Source organism: Gekko japonicus, unplaced genomic scaffold (assembly GCF_001447785.1).
Source record: "Gekko japonicus isolate JY-2015 unplaced genomic scaffold, Gekko_japonicus_V1.1 scaffold368, whole genome shotgun sequence".
Lineage (NCBI taxonomy): Eukaryota > Metazoa > Chordata > Lepidosauria > Squamata > Gekkonidae > Gekko > Gekko japonicus.
In genome coordinates, this window is record NW_015176462.1 from 148,788 (window position 1) to 175,347 (window position 26,560).

At 45.7% G+C, this 26,560-nt stretch overlaps 1 protein-coding gene across 1 annotated transcript in view; it reads left to right on the forward strand.

The window, feature by feature from the left end:
* The first annotated feature begins 721 nt into the window (after positions 1-721).
* The window catches only part of STON2 (stonin 2), a 73,560-nt gene continuing 47,721 nt past the window's right edge, over positions 722-26,560 (forward strand). Inside the window, exons 1-3 of the mRNA XM_015427029.1 lie at positions 722-830; positions 2,567-2,824; positions 11,004-11,201. Coding sequence (XP_015282515.1) covers positions 743-830; positions 2,567-2,824; positions 11,004-11,201 — 544 coding nt within the window. The 5' untranslated portion in view covers positions 722-742. The remainder of the gene's footprint in view (positions 831-2,566; positions 2,825-11,003; positions 11,202-26,560) is intronic.

Sequence of the window (26,560 nt, forward strand, 5' to 3'; positions counted from 1 at the left end):
GTCATTTCGTAGAAAAAGAGCTAGGGGAACTCATTAGCATAACTCATTAGCATATGCCACACCCCCTGACATCAGGGGCCCGGCGGTGGACCTGCAAGGCCGGCGGGAGTGCGAGGAAGCCCCGCCAAGGCCCTAGCTGGCCCCAGCCAGGCAGGGGTGGGGAGAGGCGGGGAGGAAGCAACTTACCGTCCCTCTTCTCCTGCCTCCTCCTGGCTGAATGAGGGCTGGAAGCGGGGCGGCCGGAAGCGGGGGGTGGGGCTTCATCATGTGCCCCGCCCCCCGCACCTCACCCGGGGGAACTGCGTTCCCCCGTGTTCCCCCCCGAAATGACCTCTGGGCACGCCTAATATGCACCAATGGAATCAGAATGTAATTCTCCCTTCTGAGCAAGGTATTAAATGCAGGTGTTGCATCCTTACCAGGGAGTTTGCTGCAGGTATGTGTTTATAGCAGCTGCGAACTCTATAAACCTGAAGGGAGTGTGAGCAGCAATACACAGGCAATGCAGAAATTAGCAAAGGAAATTGATTGATGGTGGTTAATGGTATTCAAGGGGTAGATGCAAAATATTCTCATTGCTGTCATTTGGTACATGAAATTGATGTGTGCAGAATCAAACGTAATTCTGATCTTCTTTACAGCTGCTGGAATTGAAAGGCAGTAAAGAGCTTTACAGAAAGAAAGAATCTGTGGACAATTATTCAGACTGGGGCATGAAGATGAAGAGTGACCTGCAGCGAGCATGACATCACTGGCCAACGCCATTGCTTCCCAGCAGTCTGAGTGGGTCTCTTTCAGTGATGGGCTGCTCCTCCCAGTTACCTCCCAGGGTAAATTCCTTCTGTCTGATGAAGCAGACTGATGCCACCAGTCACTTCCTTTGATGCAGTGCAACTCTGTCCATAGGCTGCCATTGCACACCCAAAGTGCAGACCCCCTTTATCATTTCACTGGAGGTGCATCCCTTTGCCTAGGGTTTGTCTCAATAGCGCACAGTTTGTAGCATGCGACATGAATCAAGGCCAGCCCAACCCACCGCAGTGGCCCAACGCACCCTTATTTCCTGCTACTGGGAGCAGGACCAGCCCTACCCAGCAGACAAATTAAGCAGAGATCAATGAATTTCCCAAACTGGGCTAGAAATCAAGGGTTGTGAATTAGAAGAAGAAGAAGAAGAGATTGGATTGGATTTATACCCCGCCCTTCACTACCCAAAGGTGTCTCAGAGCGGCTTACAAACTTCTTTCCCTTCCCCTTCCCCTTCCCACAATAGACACCCTGTGAGGTAGGTGGGGCTGAGAGAGCTCTTGACAGAAACTGCTCTTTTTCAAGAACAGCTCTTATCAGAACTACGGCTTGCCCAAGGTCATCCAGCCAGGTGCAAGTGGAGGAGTGGGGAATCAAACCCGGTTCTCCCAGATTAGAGTCCGCACACTTAACCACTACACAAAACTGGCTATGATATTTGTATCTCTATGGTTATCCCCACATTCTGCATCCAAACCTTCACCTTAAACGTAAAAAGCCATCTCTCGATAGAAGTCAAATCAGTAGGCTGGACATCAGCATGTCCTATATCTCCTACAGGAGTTTGTTTGCATGTTTTACTCAAGTATCTGCTTAACCATGAAGCTCTCTGGCCTTGGGCCAGTCACTAGAGTTGGCAGGCATGTCCTGACAACCAGCAAGAGACCGAGAGGGCAGGGGAAAGACGGTGGCAATGGTGTGATGTCCCTTCCGGGGTTTCCAGCGTTTCCTAGGGAGGATTGATGTCACTCCTGGCTTTCCCCCCTAAGTGGCATCACACTGTTGGTCTGCTGGTCATTTTGTAATTTTTTTCTCAGCAGAAAATAGGAGTTGGGAGTGAAAGATCTCCCAACTGGGGCCTGGCAACCTTTCCAGTCACTCTCTCTTAGCCTAACATGCTTCACAGGGTTGCTGCAATGATATGATTGGGGAAGGGACACCTTGTAAGCTGTTCTGAACTCCCTAGGGGAAGGGCAGCATAAAATAATGAATCAGTAGTATGCCACACATAGTGAAAAAGGGAAACGTGACAATGTGACAACATTGTCAGGATCAGTGAAATAAAAGGTATTCTTCATTGTTCCTTACAGCCCTACAACTTTCTATTTTTGTGGGAGAGCTGTATTTTATGAGAAATGCAGGGATGACAATGAAAAACAGCAGGGCTCAAGTTGAGTTCCATCTTCCCCATCGGTGATATGTAGTTCAGCTTACCCCGTGTCATTACAATGTTTGTTTTCTGCCATAGCAGCTCCATGTCATAGCCCGGCAGGGTTGAGAAAATGTTCAGCAAAGGATCTTGTAAAGAGGCAGATGTTAGAGATAGGGAAGGGAAGATCTTGATGTATGGTTGCCATTTTCAGCAGAAACCTGCATTTTTAAAAAAAATAATGCAGCTGTGGCCTTAGAAGCACAAAACTGTAGCTCTGGTACATGACATTAAAACTTTACAAATAGTTTCAAATGATGAAAAAGTTTAAAGAAAATAAAGGCCGCTGCCATACTATGTTATCCAAGAACATTGTGTCTCTTGTTTCAGGTCATCCTGTGGAATCTCTTGAGCAGTTTCTCTCCTCATCTGATACGTCCTCTGAAGGCGTTCAAAACCTGGATGGAGAATTTCAGACTCTTGCCCAAGCTGAGCTGGGAGACTCAATGGACAAAGCGACTGCAGACCTTGCATCAAAATGTTCACTTGAAACCCATCCATCTCCAAAACTTGATTTATCTTCATCCTTCAGCACCTGGGTCCAGTTTGAAGATGCCCCCTGGACCAGCACTTCACCCGAGCACACAGGTTGAAATGTCTTCCTATGTTCAGGTCTATTGGCAGTAATATAGGCAGGAGTGGCAACAAATTATATTGACAGCAGTCTTCTTTTGCAGTGAGTGTATGTTTAAGATTCAGTGACCTTGGCAGCCAGCAGAAGGGTAATAGCCACATTTCCCCCAATGGCATAGTATGGGCACTCCTGTAATGCTTGATCCAGGCTTCTGCAAGCCAAAAGGAATAGTTGGACCCTTACTTAGATGATTGATTGAAGAGACCATCTCCAAGGTGTTGGTTCATGACTTTTATTTTCAGTTTGGTTTTTCTTGTCCTGCTGAGTACAAAATAGTTCACGCCATGGGAGAGGAACAGCTAAAATATCCCTCATCACAGAAATGTGATTTCTTATTAAAATAACAGTATGATGCCAGGCCTGGAAATGATGTGATAGGAAATAACTACAGCTGTCATACAAAATAATGGCATCTTGATTTCATATGTTACTTGCAGGACAACATCAAGGTATTTTGTCACAAACACATGAAGCTGCCTTATATTGAGACAAATGCTAGGTCTGTCAAGGTCAGTAGTGTCCATTCTGATTGGCAGTGGCTCTCCAGGGTCTCAGGCAAAGGTTTTGCAAATTGTCTCCTGATCCTTTTCACCAGAGATGCCCAGGATTGAATGTGGGGCTTCCTGCATGCCACATGTTCTACCACTGAGCCGTGGCTTTCCCCTTCTCTTCCACAATCATCCCAAGTAAAGTATACCAATTGTCTCCACCCAAACCACAGTGCTTTGGGCCCAAGCTGAGCCTTTGTAGCATTGCTGGTACAGTTCTAGGAGGCAGTGCCTTTCTCCTCCCATGCTGTTGGTAACTAGAGACAAGCTGAGCACACATGAACACATGGAGCTCCCTTATGCTGAATCAGACCATCGGTCCATCAAAGTCAGTATTGTCTACTCAGACGGGCAGTGGCTCTCCAGGGTCTCTTGCTGAGGTCTTTCACATCACCTACTACCCAGTCTAAGGACTGAACCTGGAACCTTCTACAAGTCAAGCAGATGGTCTACTCCTGATCCCTGGCTTCTATGGTGTGTCAACACCTTCTTCATTGTGCCTCCCCAAACAGTCTCTTGGGTACCTTGGGTGGAGAACCAGTCTTGGTTACTGGTGCAATATGGGGCAGGTTCCCACAGAAGCATTACAGCAGTCTTGAATAGGAGTGTGCATTCAGCTTTGCCAGATTGAAAAAAATACCCCCAAAGTACCTTATCGGTATTTTTCAGGTATTAGTTAAGCTGAATCAGATTCTCTAACCTGATTCGGCTGCTGATAAGGTTTCCCGAATAAAAGCCGATCTTATTTGGCTTTTATTCAGGGACTCGAATTGGGGATGAAAGGCAATGGTCAGTTTCAGTCTTGGAGGGAAGGCAGTTTAAACTGCCTTCCCTCAGTTTCCCCAGGTGCCCCGCAAGCTGCAGGGCAACTGGGGAAGCCCAGTCTTGGACAGAAGGCAGTTTAAACGGCCTTCCCTCCGAGACCTGGGCTTCCCCAGACACCCCACAGCAGCGGGGCGCCTGGGGATAGGAAGGCAGAGCTGGTCAGTTTCAGTCTTGGAGGGAAGGCAGTTTAAACTGCCTTCTCTTGGGTTCCACAGGCACCCCGCAGTTGTGGGGAGCCTGGGGAAGCCAATCCTGGGAGGAAAGGCAGGCTGGGAAGGGAGGGGGACATTTAAACATGCCTTCCTCCTGAGTCTTTCCTTCCTCAGCCACCCTGCTCCTTCCTCTGGTCATTTTCACTCCCCAGCTGTTGGGGGGGGGAATGAAACTGACTAGAGGTTGGGGACTGGGGAAGGAAAGGCTCCGGTGCCTTTATACTCTATGGGCACTTTCCCTATAGGGTATAATGGCCCAATATATTTGGCAGTACCGAATTTTCCTGAACCCCAATATCTTACCGATATTGGGATTTGGGAATGTCAGTATATACCGATATTTTTCAGGCTTGGTTTAACCGAACCTGAAAACTACCAAAAATGTTTTGGGTGCACACCCCTAGTCTTGAAGCTTATTCAAGAACAGGGTCTTAAATACTCTCATTCAATATAAGGCACCATCTCAAATGGCAAGTTAATAAGGTACTAATCAGATTGTTGGCATGAGCAACACCCTGGAATGTGGTGAAGCATGAAAATGAGAGCTAGAAAAGGTCAAGTGATATCTAGCTTTTGCTTCAGTCAAAGGCTTTGTCTGATTCTGTATGGTTGGAGTCACTTGGACATGACCTCTTGTCCTTGGTGAAATATTTTTGCAGTGGGAGTCTCACATGAAGCTTAATGTATTTCCTCTGAACCTGGCAAGTATTGAATGGGAAATAATATGGCATCTGAGAGAGAAGAAAAGAAAGCAATAATTGGAAGTGAAAGGTGCTTGTGAGTAATGCTAAAATCAAAATTGATCTGAAGCACTACCTGGTGCTGTGGGGAGTAGGCTGCTGTAGTTAATGTTTTAGCATGTAGGATGCAGTGCTAATTAATACAGATTTGGGGTAGGAATTCTCAAGCCACTTCTTCTAGGTAGAATTGGCTTCAGAGGTGTGAATGTCATTCCAGCAACAGATGTAGTTTTCGTTTCCATATAGTATTTATGAGTTTTAGGGAGAGCAAAGCTGTACATCGGCTAGGGTTGCCAACAATGTGGAGAAAAATGTCCTGTCCCTTTAATAGAGGCTTAATATGTGGAAATTGGTAGGTGAAGCTTTTCATATCATGGAGGTAAGCAACATCACTAAGTAAATAACATCCCATTAATCCTCTATTAAAGAGAGAGGACGCTTTCCCCCCCAGACTGTTTATTCCCTCAGGAGAGCCAGTTTGGTGTGTTGGTTAGGAGCGTGGACCGAGTTTGATTCCCCACTCCTGCATATGAAGCTGCTGGTGTGACCCTGGGTCAGTTACAAGTTCTTTCAGAGCTGTTCTCTCATGAGCAGTCCTCGAAAGAGCTCTCTCAGCCTCATCTACCTCACAGAGTATCTGTGAAAGGGATTGGGAAAGGGATCGCAAGCCGCTCTGAGACGCCTTCAGGTAGTGAAGGGCAGGGTATAAAACCAATTTCTTCTTCTTCTGTTGGCAACCCTAAAGAAAGTGGGAAAGTCACCCAACATCTACAATGAAGACCCAATTCTGCAGTCTCCCTTTCTTCCTTAAGCCATCCTATTATGCCTTTGTTTTTTCAGTAGTCTTACTGCCACAATGGCTGACGTCTTGCTTGGGATGTATTCTTAAGTTTATTTTACCAAGATGGTTTTCCTACAGATTTTATTTCCATTTAGGAAAATGGTTTGAGAGCCAGTGTAGAGTAAGTGAATAGTGTGTCTGGCTAGAACCCCGGAGATCCAGGGTCAAAGTCAACTCAACCAGGAAGTTCAGTAGCATGGGCTGGTCACTTGCTCTCTGCTTAACCTGCTTCACAGGTTTAGATGAGGATTAAAAGGAGGAAGGAAGAACCACGTAGGCTGCTGAGCTTCTTTGAGGAAGGGCAGGAGAAGCATGTAATAGATAGATATGCAACATATGAAAAACACATGTCCATTTATTCTGCAGTGAAGTGGTTGCAAAGTGAAATTAACATGTTTCCATTCATGTTTATTGCACTAAGGTATATGTATCACTGTGCTTATGTGGATTTCCTATACAGATGTTCCAGTGGTCTGGGCAAGAACTGTTTGCTGTGAATTGGCTTGTAAAGTGTGGATCAGTCGCATTAGTTTCCCCTGCAGGCAGTTTTGTTACAGCCCCAAGTGTTTGTTAAAGTCTTGAGAAACCCTAAGTTTCATTTGAGAGAGAGTATCTGTTTAATACATTTTTATCCCTTCCTTCTTTTGGGGAATTAAGAGCAGCATACAGGGTTCTCACTCCTTCGTGCTATCCTCATAGCAACCCTGCAGGTCAGATTGCCAGTCTCCAGGTGGCACCTGGAGATCTCCTGCTGTTACAATTGATCTCCAGACAATCAAGATCAGTTCCCCTGGAGAAAATGGCTGCTTTGGAGAATGGACTATGGTATTATTCCCAAACCCTGCCCTCTCCAGGCTCCACCCCCAAACCCCTCCCTCCCCAGGCTCCACTCCCCAAATCTCCAGGTATTTCCCAACCAACACCTGCCAACTCTACCTGCAAGACAAGTTAGGCTGAGAGAGAGTGATGGGCACATTGTGACTGGTCCAGCTTTGTAGCAGGAGGTAGCAATCGTCCTTAAAAGTCCCACCTCCTCCAGAGCTCTGAACCACCCTTGTGACCTAGGCGTCATGCAAATCCAAGTGATCGTCAGCCAATCAGAGCCCATGAAACTACAGTGGATGGGAGGGGGTGAGCCAGCATCAGTTTAGGGTGAAGAAAAACTTTTTTTGTTTTGGATAGGGATTTCGTGGCTCTGGAAAGGAGCGTCAGCTCTTCCAGGCCTTCCTCTGGCTTTTTAGTTCAGGTTTTGGGGTTGGCCTAGGGAAGAAAGCTTATTTTAGTGTGACAAATAGGCATCCTCTTAAGGGCCCATCATTCTTAGCTGGTGTGTGTAGGTTCTGTGATAAGGTGCTCTGTGAGAAAAAAGATCAGTCTTGAACCTTCTGAGGTAACCTGTCCAGAGAAAAGAGTCTCTAATCTCCCCTCAGGGTTTTTTACTTTATTTGACAGCCAGTTTTACTTTATATATTTAACTAGTTATCCACACATCATGTCTACCTGATTAAATACTCTATTTTCCGTTAAATAAACTTTTGTTGTTCATCTTCCACCTGTGTCTTGTCTGGCAAGTCAAACATCTTAGAAAAGTGGGTCTCTATTTACCTCAAATATAAGTACAGCCTTAGTCTAGTAGGTCTCCATATAAGAGACCTTTAGGGAGCACATAGCTTACATGCTACCAATCTTTATTTTAAAGTTTGTATACCCCCTTTTTAATTTGATTGTGGGTGGTTGGGGTATAAAGGATCTATAGAAGAAGACAGAGTGGGGGGACTAGGTATTCTTCAGTCCAGTAGGTAGTTGCCTCAGAGCCTCCCCCCCCCTTTCTCTCTCACCCCCTAGCTGCTACGGGGTGAGGCTGGAATCTAGGTTTCTACTCATTACACTATACTGCCTACAAGTCCCTAATCATCATGGTTATACAACTATGTTTTAGAATGATGGCCAGTAGCAAAGCAGAGTTTAAAAAAACACCAAATTCACAACATATTTCTACGCTTTGTCAGTAAAGTCCAGAGTTTGGAAGGAACAGTGTAACATATTTGCTGACTGTACTCTTGCAGTCTGAGTATTGTTTACCTACAACATTTTTTGTTAGCCCATCCACTTTTGCCATTCTTGCAGCACTTTAAAATGTACTTGATTTTTCTCAGTTTGTGTGTGTGGGTCCTTTGTCTTTGATAAGATGGAACTTACTAAGCCTGAAAACCACTGCAATTGCATGAAGTTGTGATACTGGGAGGAAAAGCTTTTTAAACTTGGACAGGAGGTTGTATCTCCAACTATAGAACTGAATCGAAGTCTTGCCGTTTCACACATTAGATCTTTATACACAAAAGTCTGCACTAACATGAAGAAACACACTATATGTTAAATCGTGATACCAACAATTGTCTTTTCAGCCTCTACACTAACATATGAAGGAACACACCATATGTCATAGAGAAATCGTGATACTAACAATTGTCTTTTCAGCCTCATCCACAAATATGGATGCAAGTGCAGAGACCCCCCCCACTCCTGGAAGCGTTTAAATCTGTGCAGCCATTCCTATATTATAGATTGCAAGCAACTTCCTCCATGAACAGGATGGCAGATAGGGTGGTAGCCCCCAATTTTTTAATAACAACTTGGAATTTGTTTATATCCCACCTTTGTGGCCCAGTGTGGCTTACAAATCACAATGTATAAGATATAGATGGGGGACCCACAAGGGATCTTTGCCTGCCCCCCAGCACCCCATCCTCAGCTTCCCCTCCTTCCTTCCCTCTGGCACCCTGTCCCTGGGAAGACTCTGGCTGAATTGCATGGTGCTGGTCATCAGACCAGGCAAGGCCTGGCCCAGTTGCACAGTGCTTGCTGAGATGAGCCTAGCTGTGTGGTGCTGGCCAAGCCAGACACTTACATGGAGAGGGGGACCTTCAAAGTCTTGTGGGGAGCACCTTGCTTTCCCCTGCATTCCCATCCTCAGACTATTCTCTCCTCCTGCCAGCCCCCATATCCTCAACTTTCTCCTTCCTACCCACCAACAAAATGACCTTTTATTTGCCCCCCATCTCCACCTATATTATTTCTTTACTTCATTTGTACCCTGACTTCCTCCACAATGGTGACACAAAGTAGTTTACGTCATTCTCCTCTCCTCCATTTTATTCTCACAAAAACACTATGAAATAGGTTAGGCTGGGAGTCTGCAACTGGCTCAAAGTCACCCGGTGAGCCTCCAGAGCAGATTTGGGATTTAAGCATAGGTCTCTCACATCCTAATCTGAAACTCTAGCCACTATACTGTCTTTTGTAAAATGGCTGCTCTTGAACAGTAGCAAGGAGCCAGACCTGGGTGAGTCATGCAAACTGTGTGGTAGCAAGTCACCTGGTGGTTACAGCTGGTGGTTTCCTCCCTCAAAGGCCAAAATAGCCCAGAAAAGGGCCATGTCCCCTTCCTTGCCTTTTACTGTCAGAAACCAAGGCTTGAAGGCTGACAGTGCTATTGTGATTGCCTAGCAACCCTGCCACTGAAGCCAATCCTTTCTGAAAGCTACAGGCACTACTTCTATCATTTTGGAGGGTCTAACTTCCTACTTTTTTTTAGTTCATTTGCTTTTAGATTTCAGATTTTTCTACAAACCAGGGATTTTTCTCAGGTTTGCAGAAAGATCATTTTTGTCTCTCCATGGCCCCAGTCTAAGGATGCAGAGGTGAAGTACATTACGAATTAGATATATTGATAAAATAAAGCTCCAAATAACTCCCCTCCCACTAAAAATAATTCCCTGCATTTCTAGGTAACATACACATTCCCCAAGAGAAGAAGAAGAGAAGAGATTGGATTTATACCCCGCCCTTCACTTGGAGTCTCAGAGCGGCTTACAAACTCCTTTCCCTTCCCCTCCCCACAACAGACACCCTGTGAGGTGGGTGGGGCTGAGAGAACTCTGACACAAACTGCTCTTTTTCAAGGACAGCTGTGCCAGAGCTTGTGACTGACCCAAGGTCACATCAGCAGGTGCAGGTGGAGGAGTGGGGAACCTGTTCTCCCAGATTAGAGTCCGCACACTTTACCACTACACCAAACTGGCTCTCAGGATATGACCCCTGAATAAAACAATCTGGGTCTAGATGACCCTGTCAGTAGCCATGCATTGGTGCAGATCCGAGTATATGGACATTTAACATAAGAAGTATCCCTGAGTTGGTGTTTCCATGGTTAAACCTGGACTTCTGAAACTAGTTGCCATGTGCACTCTGTCACCCCATAGCTGTTGACTGGCTAGATGGGGGAAATTATTTTAACCAATTTGTTGTACCTTTCTATCACTCCCTTGCCATTTTGTGGCATGGTTGCTGAATATGCAGAGTATGAAAGCTGCCTCAGAGTAGTCCTGTGTTCTCCTATCTAAAGGCTCAATGTGGTAATGAAAAGGAGGGGGAAAGTCCAGTGAAGTCACAGGTGGATTTGCACAAAGCAACCCACCAGAGGAAGAACTTTGTACAGGAGATCATCTGTATATTGAGCATCACTGTTTGTCTTATATGGAATTTCCTGTAATGAGACGTAGTAATGGTTACTGTCTCAGGTGGGTTTAAAGAAGGCTAGACAAATGAATGGCTGCGATCATCCGGAGTGGAAGCTGCGGCAGGCAAATGATTCCCCTGTGGATTAAAGGGACGCGATCAGATAGACACATCTGTCTGGCATCCCGGAGTCATTGGTGGGGCGTCTCGTTGCACTGCAGGAGTAGCGCAAAAAACCACCAGGGAAATGTCAGTAGCATAGGGAACTGTGGGGCAGGCGGGTGGAAGTCTGATCACGTAAACGCGCATCAGTTCGCCCTGGGGCAAACAGCCTTGCTTCCTGCCCACAGTTCCTCGGTGGTGTGATCGGAGCCTATGAAAGGCAGATCAACTGCTTTTAGCCATGATGACTATATTTCTTTTTCTCTGTGTGTGTTTTTCTCTTTAAGCCCTTTCTCCAAGAACCGCTTGCTGGACATATCTCTCGTCAGAATCTTCTGAGAAACGACCTGTTACCTCTGACAGTAGCTGGACAGCTACTTCTGAGAATACCAGCAGCCCAAGTATGACCCCTTCCTATACAGATCTGCAGTCTGTAAATACAGAGGACCAGACCAGTGGTGGAGTGTCTGCAGCAGACTCAACTGGTAAGGCAAGCTTTGCTCTCTCTCCTTGGTCCCTGCTGGATAAATCTCTCTCCATTTAAATACCAGTTGGAGCAGGTGCAGAGGAGAGTGATGAGGATGATCAGGGTCCAGGAGACCAAGCCCCATGAGGGCCATGGGAATGTTTAGTCTGGAGAAGAAGAGGCGGGGGGGGGGAAAAAAATGACATGATTGCTCTCTCTAAGTATTTGAAGGGCTGTCACTTAGAGGAGGGCAGGGAGCTGTTCCTGTTGGCAGCAGAGGATAGGACTTGGAATCATGGGTTTAAATTAAGGGCAGGAAGGTACCAGCTGGATATTAGGAAAAACATTTTTACAGTAAGAGTTCTGCAGCAGTGGAATCAGCTGCTTAGGGAGGTGGTGAGCTCCCCTTCACTGGCAATCTTTAAGCAGTGTCTGGACAAACACTTGTCAGGGATGCTCTAGGCTGATCCTGAATTGAGCAGAGGATTGGACTAGATGGCCTGTGATTCTATTATTCTGTTCACAGTGAATCTTGGAGCAGTATTCGAGTGCAGTCTCAAGATGTGCACTTCAGAAAGACCAGACATTGACCAGGCAATCAGAAGTTCTTTTATAGCTACGATCCATGTGGGTTTGTGGATCAACACATGGTGGTTAGAAGCAGGGAGAACAGAAGAGATCTAGTGTTCCCTAGTAGTGTGCATTTATTATTCATAGATTTAAAAGGTCTGAACAGGGCCAGAGGGAATGAAAGAGGCAGACGTATAGGGTTAGCCAAAAAGCGGATCTCCTATTGCTTGATGGACTTGGTCCTTGAGGTAGAGTGCATCTTTTCATAGGTGATGTTAATAGTGTGTGAATGTTGGCCCCTTTTTTGCTGTTCTTAATCAAGTTAAATGCAAGATTCCTGGGGCTGAATTGCTACTGAATTGCTGTTTGTGCAATGTTAGTAATCTGTGGCTAATGCACAGGAGCTGTGGTGAAGGGTGTGTGTGGCAATGTTCAAGGGTTAGATGTGGCTTTCAGCTTTCCTGGAAGAAGCTACGCAAGCAGAACTGTATTCACATTGTGGGGAAGATCTGCAAAGCAATGATTTAATGGGGCTTGGCTTGCTTACTTTGGCTTTTGACCCTCTGTAATACAGTATGGAAAATCAAATGCCTTTGTGATGGGTGTTAAGCAAGAAATTTTGTACGAAGACAGAATTTACTGGGCCTCCTTTGTAAAACTGTTGATGGAAACTCTTGCTCTTCTGTACCAACGCATGAAGCTGCCTTACTTAATCAGATCATTGGTCTATCAGGGTCAATGACTGGCAGCTGTTTTCCTGGGTCTGGGGGGGGGGGGGGAGGTCTTTCACATCACCTACTACCTGATCATTCTAATTGGAGAGGCCAGCGATTGAACCTGGGACTTACTGCCTGCAAAGCAAATTCTCTGCTGCTGAGCGACGGCCCCTCCTCCTATTCTATTTCTGGTGGGTGGATCAAATTGCTGGGTTGAAGCAGGGCAACAGCACCATACTGTTTGGATCTGATCTATCGTGCCCTGCAAAATCCATTTAAGTGCCTGGCTCTAAGATGTACCCTCTTTAATTAGCAAGAGGAGAACTTGGAAAATATGAACACTAAGCAGTGAAAGGGTGGTCTGGGTTTTTTCCCCCTGGGGGGCTTTTTTGGGGGGGTCCTCAATAGATTACCATTGTGAGTGAGAGCAAGCTGGGACTTTGCAAAGCACAAGTACTTTCACGGCGGAAACGTACACTGCATGCCATGCAAAGCTCAAGTCTGCAGGGCCATAATGAGCCGGTTTCCCAGGGTGAATTAAATACAAAGCTGAGAAGCTTTCATTCTCTTGATGTGGATTCCAAGTGGCAGGAGATCAAATCAGTGAGGTTTTAGCAGCAGCGCTAACTGCTATTCCTTGTAACTCATTTCAGATGCTCAGGCTACTGGAATATGTGTTTTGCCAAGTGCACAAAGGTGGCATTTGTCATAATCAAGCAGTGACCCTGCTCTATCCCCAAAGACTGGCAGGACCACACAGTCAGAGGGATCCTTCATCTGAAATGGGAGTCTGTGTTTCTTTTGCAGCTTAAAATACTTGCATCTAAATCATGGGAAAGGATGAGACGATCACGCTGGTAAAAAGCAGAAGAATGTGGTATGGCCATGATGAGAGGATGACAGGATCAATTTTAGACTTCTCTGCTCTTAAACACAGGGAGATAATTAGAAACAGATTTCATGTCAAAAGAGAGGGAGGGAGTTTGAAGAAGAGCATGCACACCACAAAGTTGGCCCTCATGAGTGGCTTCATTCCCGGATGATGATGATAGAGGGGTTGGAGATTGAGCTGAAATCTTCTGATTATTCTGTTGCTAAGATGATCAGGGGTCCAGTCCAGATGAGCTTCCCAACTTGAAATGAGCTGTGTTACTGTCCGAAAAGGGCTATAACCAGTAAACCGTGATTAGCATTTTCTCTTCGAACCAGAATCAGAAACCAACTAAAGACCATCACTGCTGATTTCTCCATGAATGGAAAGTACTCGGTAGAGGTTGCATATTTGCACATCACAGAGAAATTACGATGTATGCAGATGGCCCAGTCTCTGTGCTGCCGTTCCTGTAAGCCTATTCACCTGAGAAATTAATGCATGAGAGAGGAATCTTGCCTATTGTCCCCTTTGCCAGAGACTGCTGATCTTTTAGACAGCACTCACACGCCTACATGTTCTGCATGTGGAGTCTCTGTAAAGAAGCAGAAAAGATCAGGAGCAAACAGAACAAAAAGTTCAATCTTGACCCCTTCATGTATTCAGTTGCTGTGTGACTAGGGCAACTGAGTGCAGATTTTAAAAGGGCAGAATTTCCATTAACTTGGCAGAGAAACTCTACAGAGGTTGCACAGGCACATGCTCACATAATGCTGCCTTCTACTGAATCAGATTATTGGTCTGTAGGTGTCAGTATCATCTACTCTATCACTGGCTCTCCAGAGTCTCAGGTCAAGATCTTTCACGTCACTTACTTCCTGGTCCTTTAAGCTGATATGCTGAGGATTGAACCTGGAACCATTTTGCACGTAAAGCAGGTGCTATGCCACGGCCCCTCCCTGGCTGTGGTCACACACACTAAAGAATCCACTTTCAGTCCACTTTCCAACTGGATTTGACTGTGTGAACTGGCAAAATCCAGTTGAAAAGTGCATTGAAAGTGGACTATTTAGCGTGTGTGAATGCAGCCCCTGTCAGGTTAGGAGTCTAGCATTGCTGTTGTAGGGTATGACAGACTTGCTCACAGTACTCTGATCATTTTCCTCCCTGGCTTTTATGCAAGGATATTTTAGCTTGCCCTTGAGAAAGAATTTGTAGGCACAGTTAGGTCCCAGACTGTGTTACTATGTTGCTTGTATAGATTGTCTAGAATGCAAGCATTTTCAGGACATTTTCGTATCTGATTTAACACATGCCATGCACTCTGGAGGAGAACAAAGCGTTGCATTTAGCAGGTGGGATTCTGACTTCCTCGGCTGCACTCGCCAGCTGGATTGAAATTGGAGCTCCAGGTAGCATTTCAGTAGGTAGGCGCCTGCCCAGACACCTACTGGCTCCAGCCTTGAGGTTTGCTGATAGTCATCACAGAGCTCAGGAGTGGAGATGGAAATTAAAAAGTGCACTGGTGTAATTTCCTGAAATGCCCTGAAGCAGATTTTGGAGCAAAGATATAATTTAATGGATGTGCTTCGATGCCATAAATGCAGGGAATTTAACTCCTGACTACCTTCAATGGTGATGTGCAAAGATTTGGACTGAAGGAGGCTGGTGAAGCCACCCCAAGGAGCACTGAACACAAAGAAGAGAACTGACTACTACCAGAACCGTAAATATGCTTACTCATAAGTAAGCCCCCCTGAATGTTTCGTGTGTTTAGGACTGCAGCTTTAACCCACAAGATCCTCCCTCTCCACAAAAATAAAACCACACTCCCTAGTTGACTACCATTCATTTCCGACTTTACATCCATGTGTACTGGGAGCCTCCTGAGCAATGCGCCCTCTAAGCTGTGGAGTCTTGTGAGCAAAAATTCCACTTTGTGAGCTACTGGCTTTAAAGTTGTGAGTGAGCTATTTGGCTACTGCATAAATTAGTTTACTCTGGAGCCATCCTTCCTGAGCGAAGACAAAAATGTGTGAGCCGGAGGCTAACAAACTGTGAGCTAGCTCACACTAACTCAGCTTAGAGGGAACAGTGCTCCTGAGTCCTGACAGCAAGTAGATCCTCCCAATAAATGTAGCCTAGACTGGTGCAACTCATATGTTTGGCGTGCACTGACGTCTTCAATAAGTGCAGACTTAACACTGGTTCACACACATACAAAATATGCATGTTGCCCCTGTTCAGAGACTGGGAGCTGTATAGGTCACACTGAGTCCAGGGAAACGTGGCTGCTGGGATCCCAGTACACAGGGATGGAATATTTGGAAAAGACAGTTTAGCTGTTCATCTGAATCTGCACGCTGTGAGAACTAAGCAAGAGTTTAAACAGTTACAGAGGGTATTAAATAGAATTAACTGTTCTTGTCATCATGGCTTTTAACTGTTCTTGTCATCATGGCTTTTAACAGGTAAGAGGAGGAGGTGCTTGGAGAACGATGAATGCCGAAGCAGTAGACATCATAGGAGTTGTGAGTCTCTAGTGTTTCAGCAAAGTGGATGCAGAATGCATTGGCAAAATGCCCAATTAGAACAGTAGAAGAAGAAGAAGAAGAGATTGGATTTATACCCCGCCCTTCACTTGGAGTCTCAGAGCGGCTTACAAACTCCTTTCCCATCCCCTCCCCACAACAGACACCCTGTGAGGTGGGTGGGGCTGAGAGAGCTCTGACACAAACTGCTCTTTTTCAAGGACAGCTGTGCCAGAGCTTGTGACTGACCCAAGGTCACATCAGCAGGTGCAAGTGGAGGAGTGGGGAATCAAACCCGGTTCTCCCAGATTAGAGTCCGCACACTTAATCTTTCTTAATTTGTTGTAAACTTTTTCATATTTTTGTATTTCTTTGGCCTAAATAGCTGTTGGGCAATGATTTTTTTTTTAAGGCATACAGACATTAAAAAAAAATTAAAAATTATTTTGTAAGAAATCTATCTCAATTGATTCTACGTCAGATACGTTATGGGAGAGCACACAAAGAGTTGGAGGTTTGAGTTCCAATATTTCTTCAGCCACAGAATCTTTGTGACACCTGGAACAATTTACCTCGCAGGGCTATGTCCAGAGGAGAAGGGAAATGAAGATCGTGCTTTGAACATTAAAATGTTTCATAAACTTGTAGTGAATGCCTGAAATTTGCTGAGTATCAGCATTCATATGTGAATGCTGAGTGTCCCATCTATGTGGCATTTATTAGGTATCCTCTCCTGTCATGTAAAAAAGTAAAGGTAAAGGTTCCCTTGCTCGAAAGCCAGTCGAGTCCAACTCTAGGGTTGCGGTGCTCATCTCCGTTTCAAAGCCGAAGAGCCAGCGCTGTCCGAATACGTTTCCGTGGTCATGTGGCCGGCATGACTAAACACCAAGGCACACGGAACGCTGTTACCTTCCCACCGAAGTGGTACCTATTTATCTACTTGCAATTTCTTGCTTTCGAACTGCTAGGTTGGCAAGAGCTGGAACTAGAGACGGGAGCTCACTCCATCATGCGGCACCCGGGTCTCGAACTGCTGAACTACTGACCTTCCACAGCCTGCAGTTCAGTGTCTTAACCACTTGAGTCACCGCAGCTCCTTTTCTCCTGTCATGTACATACTGACAAATGTTGGCAATCATTCAGCAGTCAAGACTCATTGGTGTATCTCTGTCACCTAAATAAGATTACTGCCAGACATACACTGGTGAATGCTGGAAGAAGTACACACATACACATACACACACACACACAAACCTTTATTGGCATTGCAAGTACAAAACATGGGAATACAGCAAAATACTAAGATACATCAGTCAATTACACTTGGCTATTCAAACTTTGCCTTCTGATTGCATAATGTAAAAATTTTGCAACAGCCTCTGTTATTTCACAATTAGAATTACACAGAAGAAAGTGAATAATTGAGTCATCAGAATGCCATCTCTTACCATCTAAAAGTGGAGTAATAAAACAAGATCGAATATCCCTATAAAAGGAACAATAAAATATGGTGTGTGACGGGACGGCAAAGGATGAGATGGTTAGACAGTGTCATCGATGCAACGAACATGAAGTTGAGCCAACTTCAGAGGACAGCAGAAGACAGGAGGGCCTGGCGTGACCTGGTCCATGGGGCCGCGAAGAGTCGGACTCGACTGTGCGACTGAACAACAACAAAGTGGATTCTATATCTTTTAAAGAACAAGGACAAAGTCTGTCTACATATGGTATCTGGCGGTAGCTCCCTAAAAGCACCTCTGATGGCAGAACATTAAAGTGTGCAAGCATGTATGCTCTGCAATGATGTGGGGCTGTTAGAACATAATAGATTTTTCACAGTAGTAAGTAATATACCAGGAAATACAAATTCTCCCCAAAACCCTCTGGGATTCTTGAAATTTGTGAGTTTTGACAAGCCTCAAATCTTGTACATTCAAAAGATACCTAAAGTACAATGCAGAAGAAAATGTACGGATGATGTCTACGTTTGAGAAGATGGGTTGGATGGATACCAGTGGAAAGCGCACTGATGGCTACAGGTCTTTGCAGCTCTCCCTCTGACAGTCATTTTTGGCCGCAGAACAGTTTATTCCTTGGGGTTGCAGAAGTGATTGCCTGGTCTAGAAACTGCAATGTGGACTGTTCAGGGGCAGAATTTCTCGCTTGCCTCTTTAATGAATGAAACTGGGGAAACTGGAGATCCTTGCAGGGACTTCACAGTGTCCTTCCATTGGATCCAACACATTGATGTGCTGCAGTATTCATTTGCAGATTTAAAAGTCCTCTATAGTCAGAAAGCCCAGTCTTGTCCATTCCGGAGGGGCACTTTAGTAAACCTTGAATGTTCATACTGCGGAACATTACAAGAATAACAAAAGAAGAACTTGATTTATAACTGTTCTCCCTGGACAATAGCCGTGCATCTGTGTTCTTCTTGAGGATGGAACAGCAGAGAGCGCTGAATGAGCAAGAAGGCAAATACCACCTGTGTCAGGATTAAGGAGGATGCATTGCAGGAAGAGATGGGCAAACATCTTTGTGCGCAGAAGAAGGTTATTTGCCAGTTTCACTGCTTCCAAGCAATGCAAAACAGAGGGTTTCCCATACAGTAGAGTCCTGGCTCTGAAAGTGGGGCAGTTGGACTCCCCCAGAGTGCTTTTCAACACTTCCTTTGTGGCTGGGTGTTCTCTGGCCATGCAGAATTAGGATGTGGTTGGGAAAGTTTGCACAAAAGAACTGGGGTGGGGGTGGGGTGGGGGGGACTCTGGAGGCTTTGCGTTCATGAACTCATTTCTTCTCCTTCTTGCCCGGGTTGATTTGTTTGCAGAGGCTTGGTTGCCTCCAGCAACGTAATATCAATGTGAACTATGGGGTATCCTTGGAGATCTGTCGGATTCCCTGCAAATCTTTTTTTTTCAGTTCGCAGCCCCTTCTACGAGTGGGGGGGGGACCCATCAGACATTTTCTTCTGCCGATTATGATGCTTGGCCTTTTCTCTTCTCCCTCCCGCGCTGCACATCTCTGAAATATTTGAAAGTAGCCAAGTGTGTTATACAAGTGGGCACTGTTATGGAGCTCCGTAACTGCCTGAGCCTCCTCTTGTGGCCTTAATGCCTTCACATTACAGGTTTAGCCTTGGGGAAAAGCAGCAGTTGCACTGAGGTCACCTCCCCCCAGGCTTTCTTCCTCTGTTATATTTCCTTCTGTCTCCGACTGTCAATGGGCTGTGCAGGGAGAGCTCCAGTTGTCGGTCCCCTACTTGATCCTGTCCCATTTCAGCCAACAGAAGCAAAATGAAGTGTAGGATATCATACAGGTGTATGGTTCTAAGAGAGAGAGGGGGGTCAGAACCAGGGTTCCCTCTAAGCTGAGTTAGTGTGAGCTAGCTCACTGTTTTTTAGCCTCCAGCTCACACATTTTTGTCTTAGGTCAGGAAGAATGACTCCAGAGCAAACTAATCTATGCAGTAGCCAAATCGCTCGCTCACAGCTTTAATGCCAGTAGCTCACAAAATAGAATTTTCGCTCACGAGACTCCACAGCTTAGAGGGAACATTGGTCAGAACTATCTTCATGTGCTGGCACATCAAAGTACAAATATAATAGCTGCTATAGCAACTGAAGCTTCCAAACTGACTTCAAAGGAAGCCCCACATAAATCACATTACAGTAATCTAACCTTTGTCATGACTAGTCTACCACTGTGCCTCAGGTTTTTTATTTGTAAAGCTATAAAGAGGAACGCTTCTCTTCTGCCAAAGATGTGTGGGTAACCTGTTCTCCATGGCAAGGCCAGGGATGGCCGTAGATGTTCCCGTAGTCCAAGCAAATATAAGAACATAAGAAAATAAGAACATAAGAGATGCCAATGTTGGATCAGGCCAAAGGCCCATCCAGTCCAACACTCTGTGTCACACAGTGGCCAGAAATACCATTGACATCAGGAGGTCCACCAGTGGGGCCAGGACATTAGAAGCCCTCCCACTGTTGACGCCCCCCCAAGCAGCAAGAAGACAGAGCATCACTTGCCCCAGAGTCCCTATCTATACCTTGTGGCTAATAGCAACTGATGGACCTCTGCTCCATATGCTTATCTAATTCCCTTTTGAAGCTGTCCATGCTTGTAGCTGCCACCACTTCCTGTGGCAGTGAATTCCATGTGTTAATCACTCTTTGGGTGAAGAAGTACTTCCTTTTATCCGTTCTAACTCGACCGTTCAGCAATTTCATGGAGCGCCCAGATGTTCTTGTATTGTGAGAAAGGGAGAAAAGTACCTCTTTCTCTACCTGCTCTTTCCCATGCATAATCTTATAAACCTCAATCATGTCACCCCTCAGTCATCGTTTCTCCAAGCTAAGGAGCCCTAAGCGCTTTAACCTTTCCTCATAGGGAAAGTGTTCCAACCCTTTTATCATTCGAGTTGCCCTTTTCTGCACTTTTTCCAAAGCTATAATATCCTTTGGAAAAAGTGCAGAAAAGGGCAATTCGAATGATAAAAGGGTTGGAACATCGTACTCTCCACGGAGTACTGCAGGTGAGGAAAGAATGATTGAGTTGGGGAAAGGTTACCGTTTCTTTTTTTCTGGTCATGCTCTCTCTCTTTTCACCGACAGTCATACTCTGTGGTGCTGTTACGGATTTTAGAAGAGTGCCCTGCCAAACAGCGCTTTGAAATTATCACCCACCGAAGCGCCACTGGGGAAAGCAACCGAGCAGTCCTCCTGCCTCGTAATCTCCCTTAATAAGGGTGACTGAGCACATCTTCATTAAACTGTTGGTGTTGCTGTGATGGGGGATTTATTTGGCCCCAGCCTCCTTTCAGACCGTGACCTCGATGAATCAACAGTAATGCATGCACTCTGAAAACCCCTTTGTGTGGTTTCCCTGGCGCTCAGAGCAATTAGTACTTCTGCACCGTGTATCTTGGAAGGGGAGGACCCAAGGTCTCCATCCCCCCCCCTTCTGCTTTTTAATGAGTGGGCTAGCTGTCATATAGATTGACTTTAATTTGAGTGATTGAATAGCACGTGACTGACTTAGCTCTTTCACTGAAATCCATGAAAAACACCAGGAGCATGTAATGCTCCCTGCCATGTCTGGATCCCCCTGTCCCCCGTTCTCTGAGCGCAGGGATCCCTGTGTTATAAGTAAAGAGGAGCGGGCATCCTTGATCTTGTCCAGCCAAATGTGCCTTTGCACTAGTGCAAATGTACTCTTTTGTAGGGTAACAGTTCTGACATCAGGGGGATCAATATGTATGATGTGCTATTGCAAGGGTGTCTCAGTAGAAAAAGGGGCAAAGTGATTTTCAGTCCACTTTTCAAAAGAGCGGCACATTTTTATGAGTGCTAGTTGTTTCTACTTTGGTTCCGTTTTAATCATCATAACCCTGACACACTGTGAGTTAGTGTTGTGTAGTGACCCTCCAGTTCCTATTTCACTGCTGCCAGTATGTATCTTGAACTCTGCAAGTACTATATCTGTGTTAAATAATTAATTATTGTGTTGAGGAATCAACAAGTATTTGTGTCTTTGGCAAACATGATATGTCAGACCTATTTAATTCTCCAACAAATGTCACTCAATCTGTAGTAAGTCAGACAGAAATATATTGTATGTGGGCTAAAATACAAGTTGGGGGCACTGCACCCCATTTTTAAGTGGTGCCCATTTCTACCTGACAAAAGTACTTTGCATCACAGTACCCTCTTGTGGCCACAGGTGGTATTACTAAATATCAAGCACCTTTTCTTCAAACTCTTGAGGATTCCAATCCATGATCCTTGTGCTTTTCATTTTGAAAGACTCCATTATTGCCCTACAGAGGCAGATCTTGGTAGCCAATTCCTTTCTCATTCTGACATCCAGATCACAAGCAAAATTGTGTCTTTTTGTTCAGAATTAATTAAGGTCAAATGAATGGCTTTCCCAAGTTCCATATACACAGCCACTACATGCAGATAAGTTGAAACAATAACTGACAAGAGCAAATGGAAACTTTTGGTATCTGGGAAAGAGGTGGGCTTAGGTGGTTATTAGTTTTTCTTTTCTTTCTCTGACGTATGTGAGTGCTACCCTTGGCATTCTGCGAATGTAACACTACCTTTGTTCTTCAGGGTGAGAAGGGGGACTAAAGTTAAGAAATTGAAACAATTTATCTGGGACCTCTAGCCGAGGCATTCCTCTATTAAGGGTATTGTGCCTGGCTGGTGACTACTTGCAGCAAGTGAATTATTTATAGACCCTAATTGGCGTCCAGAAACCAGACAGCAAGGCCGAAGCAGGCTGTTGTGACCTCTTGGCTTCTCCTGCCTTGCCGTCTCTGTTGCTAGAGCCCTCAAGCAGAAAATTGTCACTCCAAATGCCCTGGGTAAGAGATTTATGTAGGCTGTGCAGAGTTGCAGAAAGGCAAAATGAATGTCAGATGGCTCTGTCAGGTGTGTTCAATGCATTGGGGCTTCTTTGTGGCTGCCATTTTTATCCTTAGTAATTACAGAATTAGTGCAGAGATTAGCTTCTCAAATTCTACCATTAAATGCCTCCAAAGAAGCTTGGTCTGATTCCAGGGCAAAGCTGGAAATCATGATCTGGTAGGAAGAAGGTCCTGGTGAATTTTTTTTCCCCTTCAGGAACAAACTTTCTGTTTTTCTGTCACAGAAAGTATATTGCATGCTGGCTCAAACTCTTGTCATGGTTTCTGCATGTTATACTAGGGTTTGTGTCCCTCTGATTTCTCTGCCTTCATCAGTGATAGCAGTTGACTATCCACTGTCACAATGACTATCCACAAAATGCCTGGACTGGCTCCACTGAAATCTACTGTGTCTGAGATAGTACCAAGCAATAAGTTGAACAGATGGTTCTCAACAAGTGTGTCATCATCCCTCAATGTTGTAGTCATTGAGTCAACATGTGAAGCTGCTTTCTACCAAGCCAGACTGTTGTCTATGTAGCTCACTGCTGCTTTACTCTAACTAGCAGTGCCTTTACAGGATCTCGGTCCTTCCCAATTCTGAAATCCTTTTTACAGTTAAAAAGATCAGGTAGTAGAAGATGTGAAAGACCTCTGCCTCAGACCCTGGAGAGCCCCTTCTGCTCAGAGCTGATAATACTGACCTCGATAGACCGACGGTCTGCTTCAGTAAAAGTCAGCTTCATGTGAAATCCTCCTTTGAGGAGCATGCATATGAGCTATCCCTTAGGACCAAACTAGAATGGCCAGTGCCATTTGAAACAGATTCAAATATGCCGTGAAGAGGTCCTTGTGACATATTTAAATCTCTTGAAAATGGTGGCAGCATCACAGGACACCATCCTCCACTCAGCAAGGGCCCCCCCTGGTTGACAGTATTCAGTTAGTAACTCCAGTGGCCTCCCTTAGGTTAGTTCATTCAGTGACTGACAGAACTAGCACATATTTTGTTGTGGGACTGATACTTCGGGATGACTTGCTAGAACGCATGAAAAGGGCATATCAACACCCTAATTTTAGGAAGGTATGTAAAAACAGATTATTTCAGAGAGGATGAAACAACTGTTGAGAAGGCAGGGATCATTTCCTGCAGGAGCGGAGCTCCGGCAGGAAAGAGCCCAGGGGGCAGGCACATGCGACAAGCCCCGCCCTCTGCTCCCAGCAGCCCTCAGTCAGAGCAAGAAGCAGCCAGGTAAGTTGCAGAGCTCCCCCCGGTCCAAAACAGTCCAGTGACACCTTTAAGACCAAGTTTTATTCAGGTACAAGCTCTCCCTCCTCTGCATGGACATATCTGCACGTTCTCCCCCCCCCCCCAATAGCTAGCAATCCAAAACAGTGCAGTGGAGCCTTAGCGGTGGGTGTTGCCTTCTGACACACTTCCGGTGATGTCAGGGTGTGTGGCATATGCAAATAAGTTATGCTAATGAGCGTCTGCACCTCTTTTTCTACGAAATGACCCCTGTGAGAAGGTATTGTTGAAAGGCTTGGCTGAATTTGTATTGATTAAAATTTACATGTTTGGGCATTTCTGTGCCCCTTTCATAGGGACCACGCTACTCCATTCTTGTTCCATCTACACTGGCTTTCAGTTAATTTCCAGGCCCAATTCAAGGTGCTGGTATTAACTTTAAGAGCCCCATACAGCTTGGAGCCAGCATACTTTAAGGACCACCTACTCCCCTAGTATCCTACCTGAATGTTCTCTCAAATTCAGAGGTTTGCTTCAGGTGCCCCCACCATCTGAAGTGTGCGACATGGCAAGCCAAGAAAAGACCTTTTCATTTGTGGCACCAAGACCCCTTTGGCTCTTGTTCTATCTTTGACAGTAGGGACTTGAATTTATAGGGCTACCAGACTAAAGGTGGGGCTTGGAGCTCTCCTGGAATCACAGGTGATCTCTAGACTATAGAGATCAGTTCTCCTGGAGGAAATGGCCACTTGCGGTGGTACCCAGAGTTCCCTCTAAGCTGTGGTAGGAACACAAAATTTTAGCTGGCAGTTCAGAGAGTCTAACTTCAGCTCACAACGAAACTGAAGGCATTTTTCCCTCCATTGGCTACAATGGAGGATGGGAGTACCTCCTTCTGGGGCCCGTACAACTGGACCCCCCTGGTCCAATCTTTTTGAAATTTGGTTGGGGTTTTGAGGAGAGGCACCAGCAGCTATGCTGCCAATTTGATGCCTCTACCTCAAAAAACACCCCCCCCAAGCCCCAGATCAATTCTCTATTATAGCCTAAGGGGCCCATTGACTATAATGGTTCCCGTAGTCTATAATGGAGCTGAAAAAATAGATTGTTTTTTTCTTGCACACCCTGTTATGCTTTTCAGTATGATTTGTAAACTGCCTTGAGTCACAGGAAAAGTGGGTTATAAATATTTGAATAAATAAGTAGCTGGGCAGGTTGATAACATTTAAGCAAATTCCTATTTGTTAGGTTAGGCAGGGTTCTGACAGTGAATGTTCCACCTCTGTTATAGTTGACCTGTAATTTGTCATATTTCACTAAAAAAAAAACCCAAAGTAGACTGCAAGAGTCGTCCCCCCCCCCCCCCCCCCCCCCGCGCCCAGCGGCTTTTCTCGTGCCTCACGATGTGGTTTCTGAGGCCCAGTGCAGGGCGACAGTCCGAGGCCAGGTCTACCAATATAATGGACTGGGGCAAGTAGACCTGTTCTCTGGAGACCAGGTCTACCAATATAATGGAAAGGGGTGGGTAGACCTGTTCTCCAGAGGCCAGGTCTACAAATATAGTGGAAAGGGGTGTGCAGACCTGTTCGCCAAAGGCCAGGTCTACCAATATAGTGGAAAGGGGAGGGTAGTCCTGTTCTCTGGAGGCCTGGTCTACCCCCATAGAAGGCAACATTTTCTGTAATGAAATTTGGCTTGATTCTGTTTTCTCCTATAATGTTTAAATATTCTTAGAATATAGTTTAAATATAATGTTAAAGAATTCATTCTGATATTTTTACAAGGTTATGGAAATAATCTAAACAACTAATTTATGCCACAGTCAAATGTAGACTCGTTCACAACTTTAATGCTACTAGCTTCTTACTCTCATGAGGTAGGATTTTTGCTCACAACACTGTGGAGCTTGGCAAGAGCATTGGTGGTACCTCCCTTCCCCAAATCCTGCCCTCCCCAGGCTTCCCCCTCAGATCTCCAGGAACTGCCCAAGCCTGAGCTGGGAGATTTATGCTGTTGCCCACTGTTTCTCTGGCTCCCACTGAGTGGGTAGGGTCCAGAATCTAGCTGTTCAAGGGCTCGAGGAAGAGGGCTGACTGTCCTAGTGTCTGGCAAGACGGCAGCATTGTCTGGAACTGACACTTCAGGAACAGGCCCTTTGGCCAAGGCTACAGGTTTCAGAAGCTCTGGGTATGACAGAGTACAGTGGTGCCAGGTGTATCCTGAACCCTCAATATTCCCCCAGGGTGGTCCTGGTTATCCTCAGATGAGGAGACCGTTCCTAGGTCTGAGTCTGGCCCAGAGCTGCCAAGTGGGGGCGGGTAAACCTCCGCTTCGGAGGCCCGATTTCCGCCGCTGCGGAATCGGGCCCTGGGGGAACTCCGCCCCGGCGTGCGCGTCACCTGGAAGTGACGCAGGCACGCTGGGCATGCTGGGGGTGGGGCCACAGCCATACAAGGGAAAACCCTATGGTTTTCCCTTGTATGTTTGTGGCCCCGCCCCCAGCTTGCCCAGCGTGCCTGCGTCACTTCCGGGTGACGCGCACGTAGTGCGCGCGTGCGTATTCAACGCCGGCCAGGAGGGCCCCCCCCACTCCCGGCGAAGAATCACTTGGCAACCCTAGTCTGGCCTAGGAGGAGTCCTGACAGCTCCTGCCTTTCAGCTCATGCTCAAGGGCATGCATCTTTGCCAACTTCCTCTCCTGGTAGAAATGACTCTAGGTATGTCCAGGCTTAAGCACTTGTAAGAGGAGGAAATAACACATTTAGCTTATATTTACAAGCTTACAGGCTCTTCATAACTTCAGCTTCTTCCAGAAGTGCCTTTGGCTATGCCCAGGCTTCAATACCCGTGAGAACAAAAACATACCTCAGGAGGTACTCAGCTTCTGCTAGCAAACTCTTCCCAACTTCCTCCTGCTGTCTATGCATGTTGGTTTAACTCCTTATGGTGAACTGTTTAGATTTTGTATAAATGTATAAGTTTATAATTATTATTCAGACTTGGTGTTGCCTGTGTTAGCCACCTTGAGT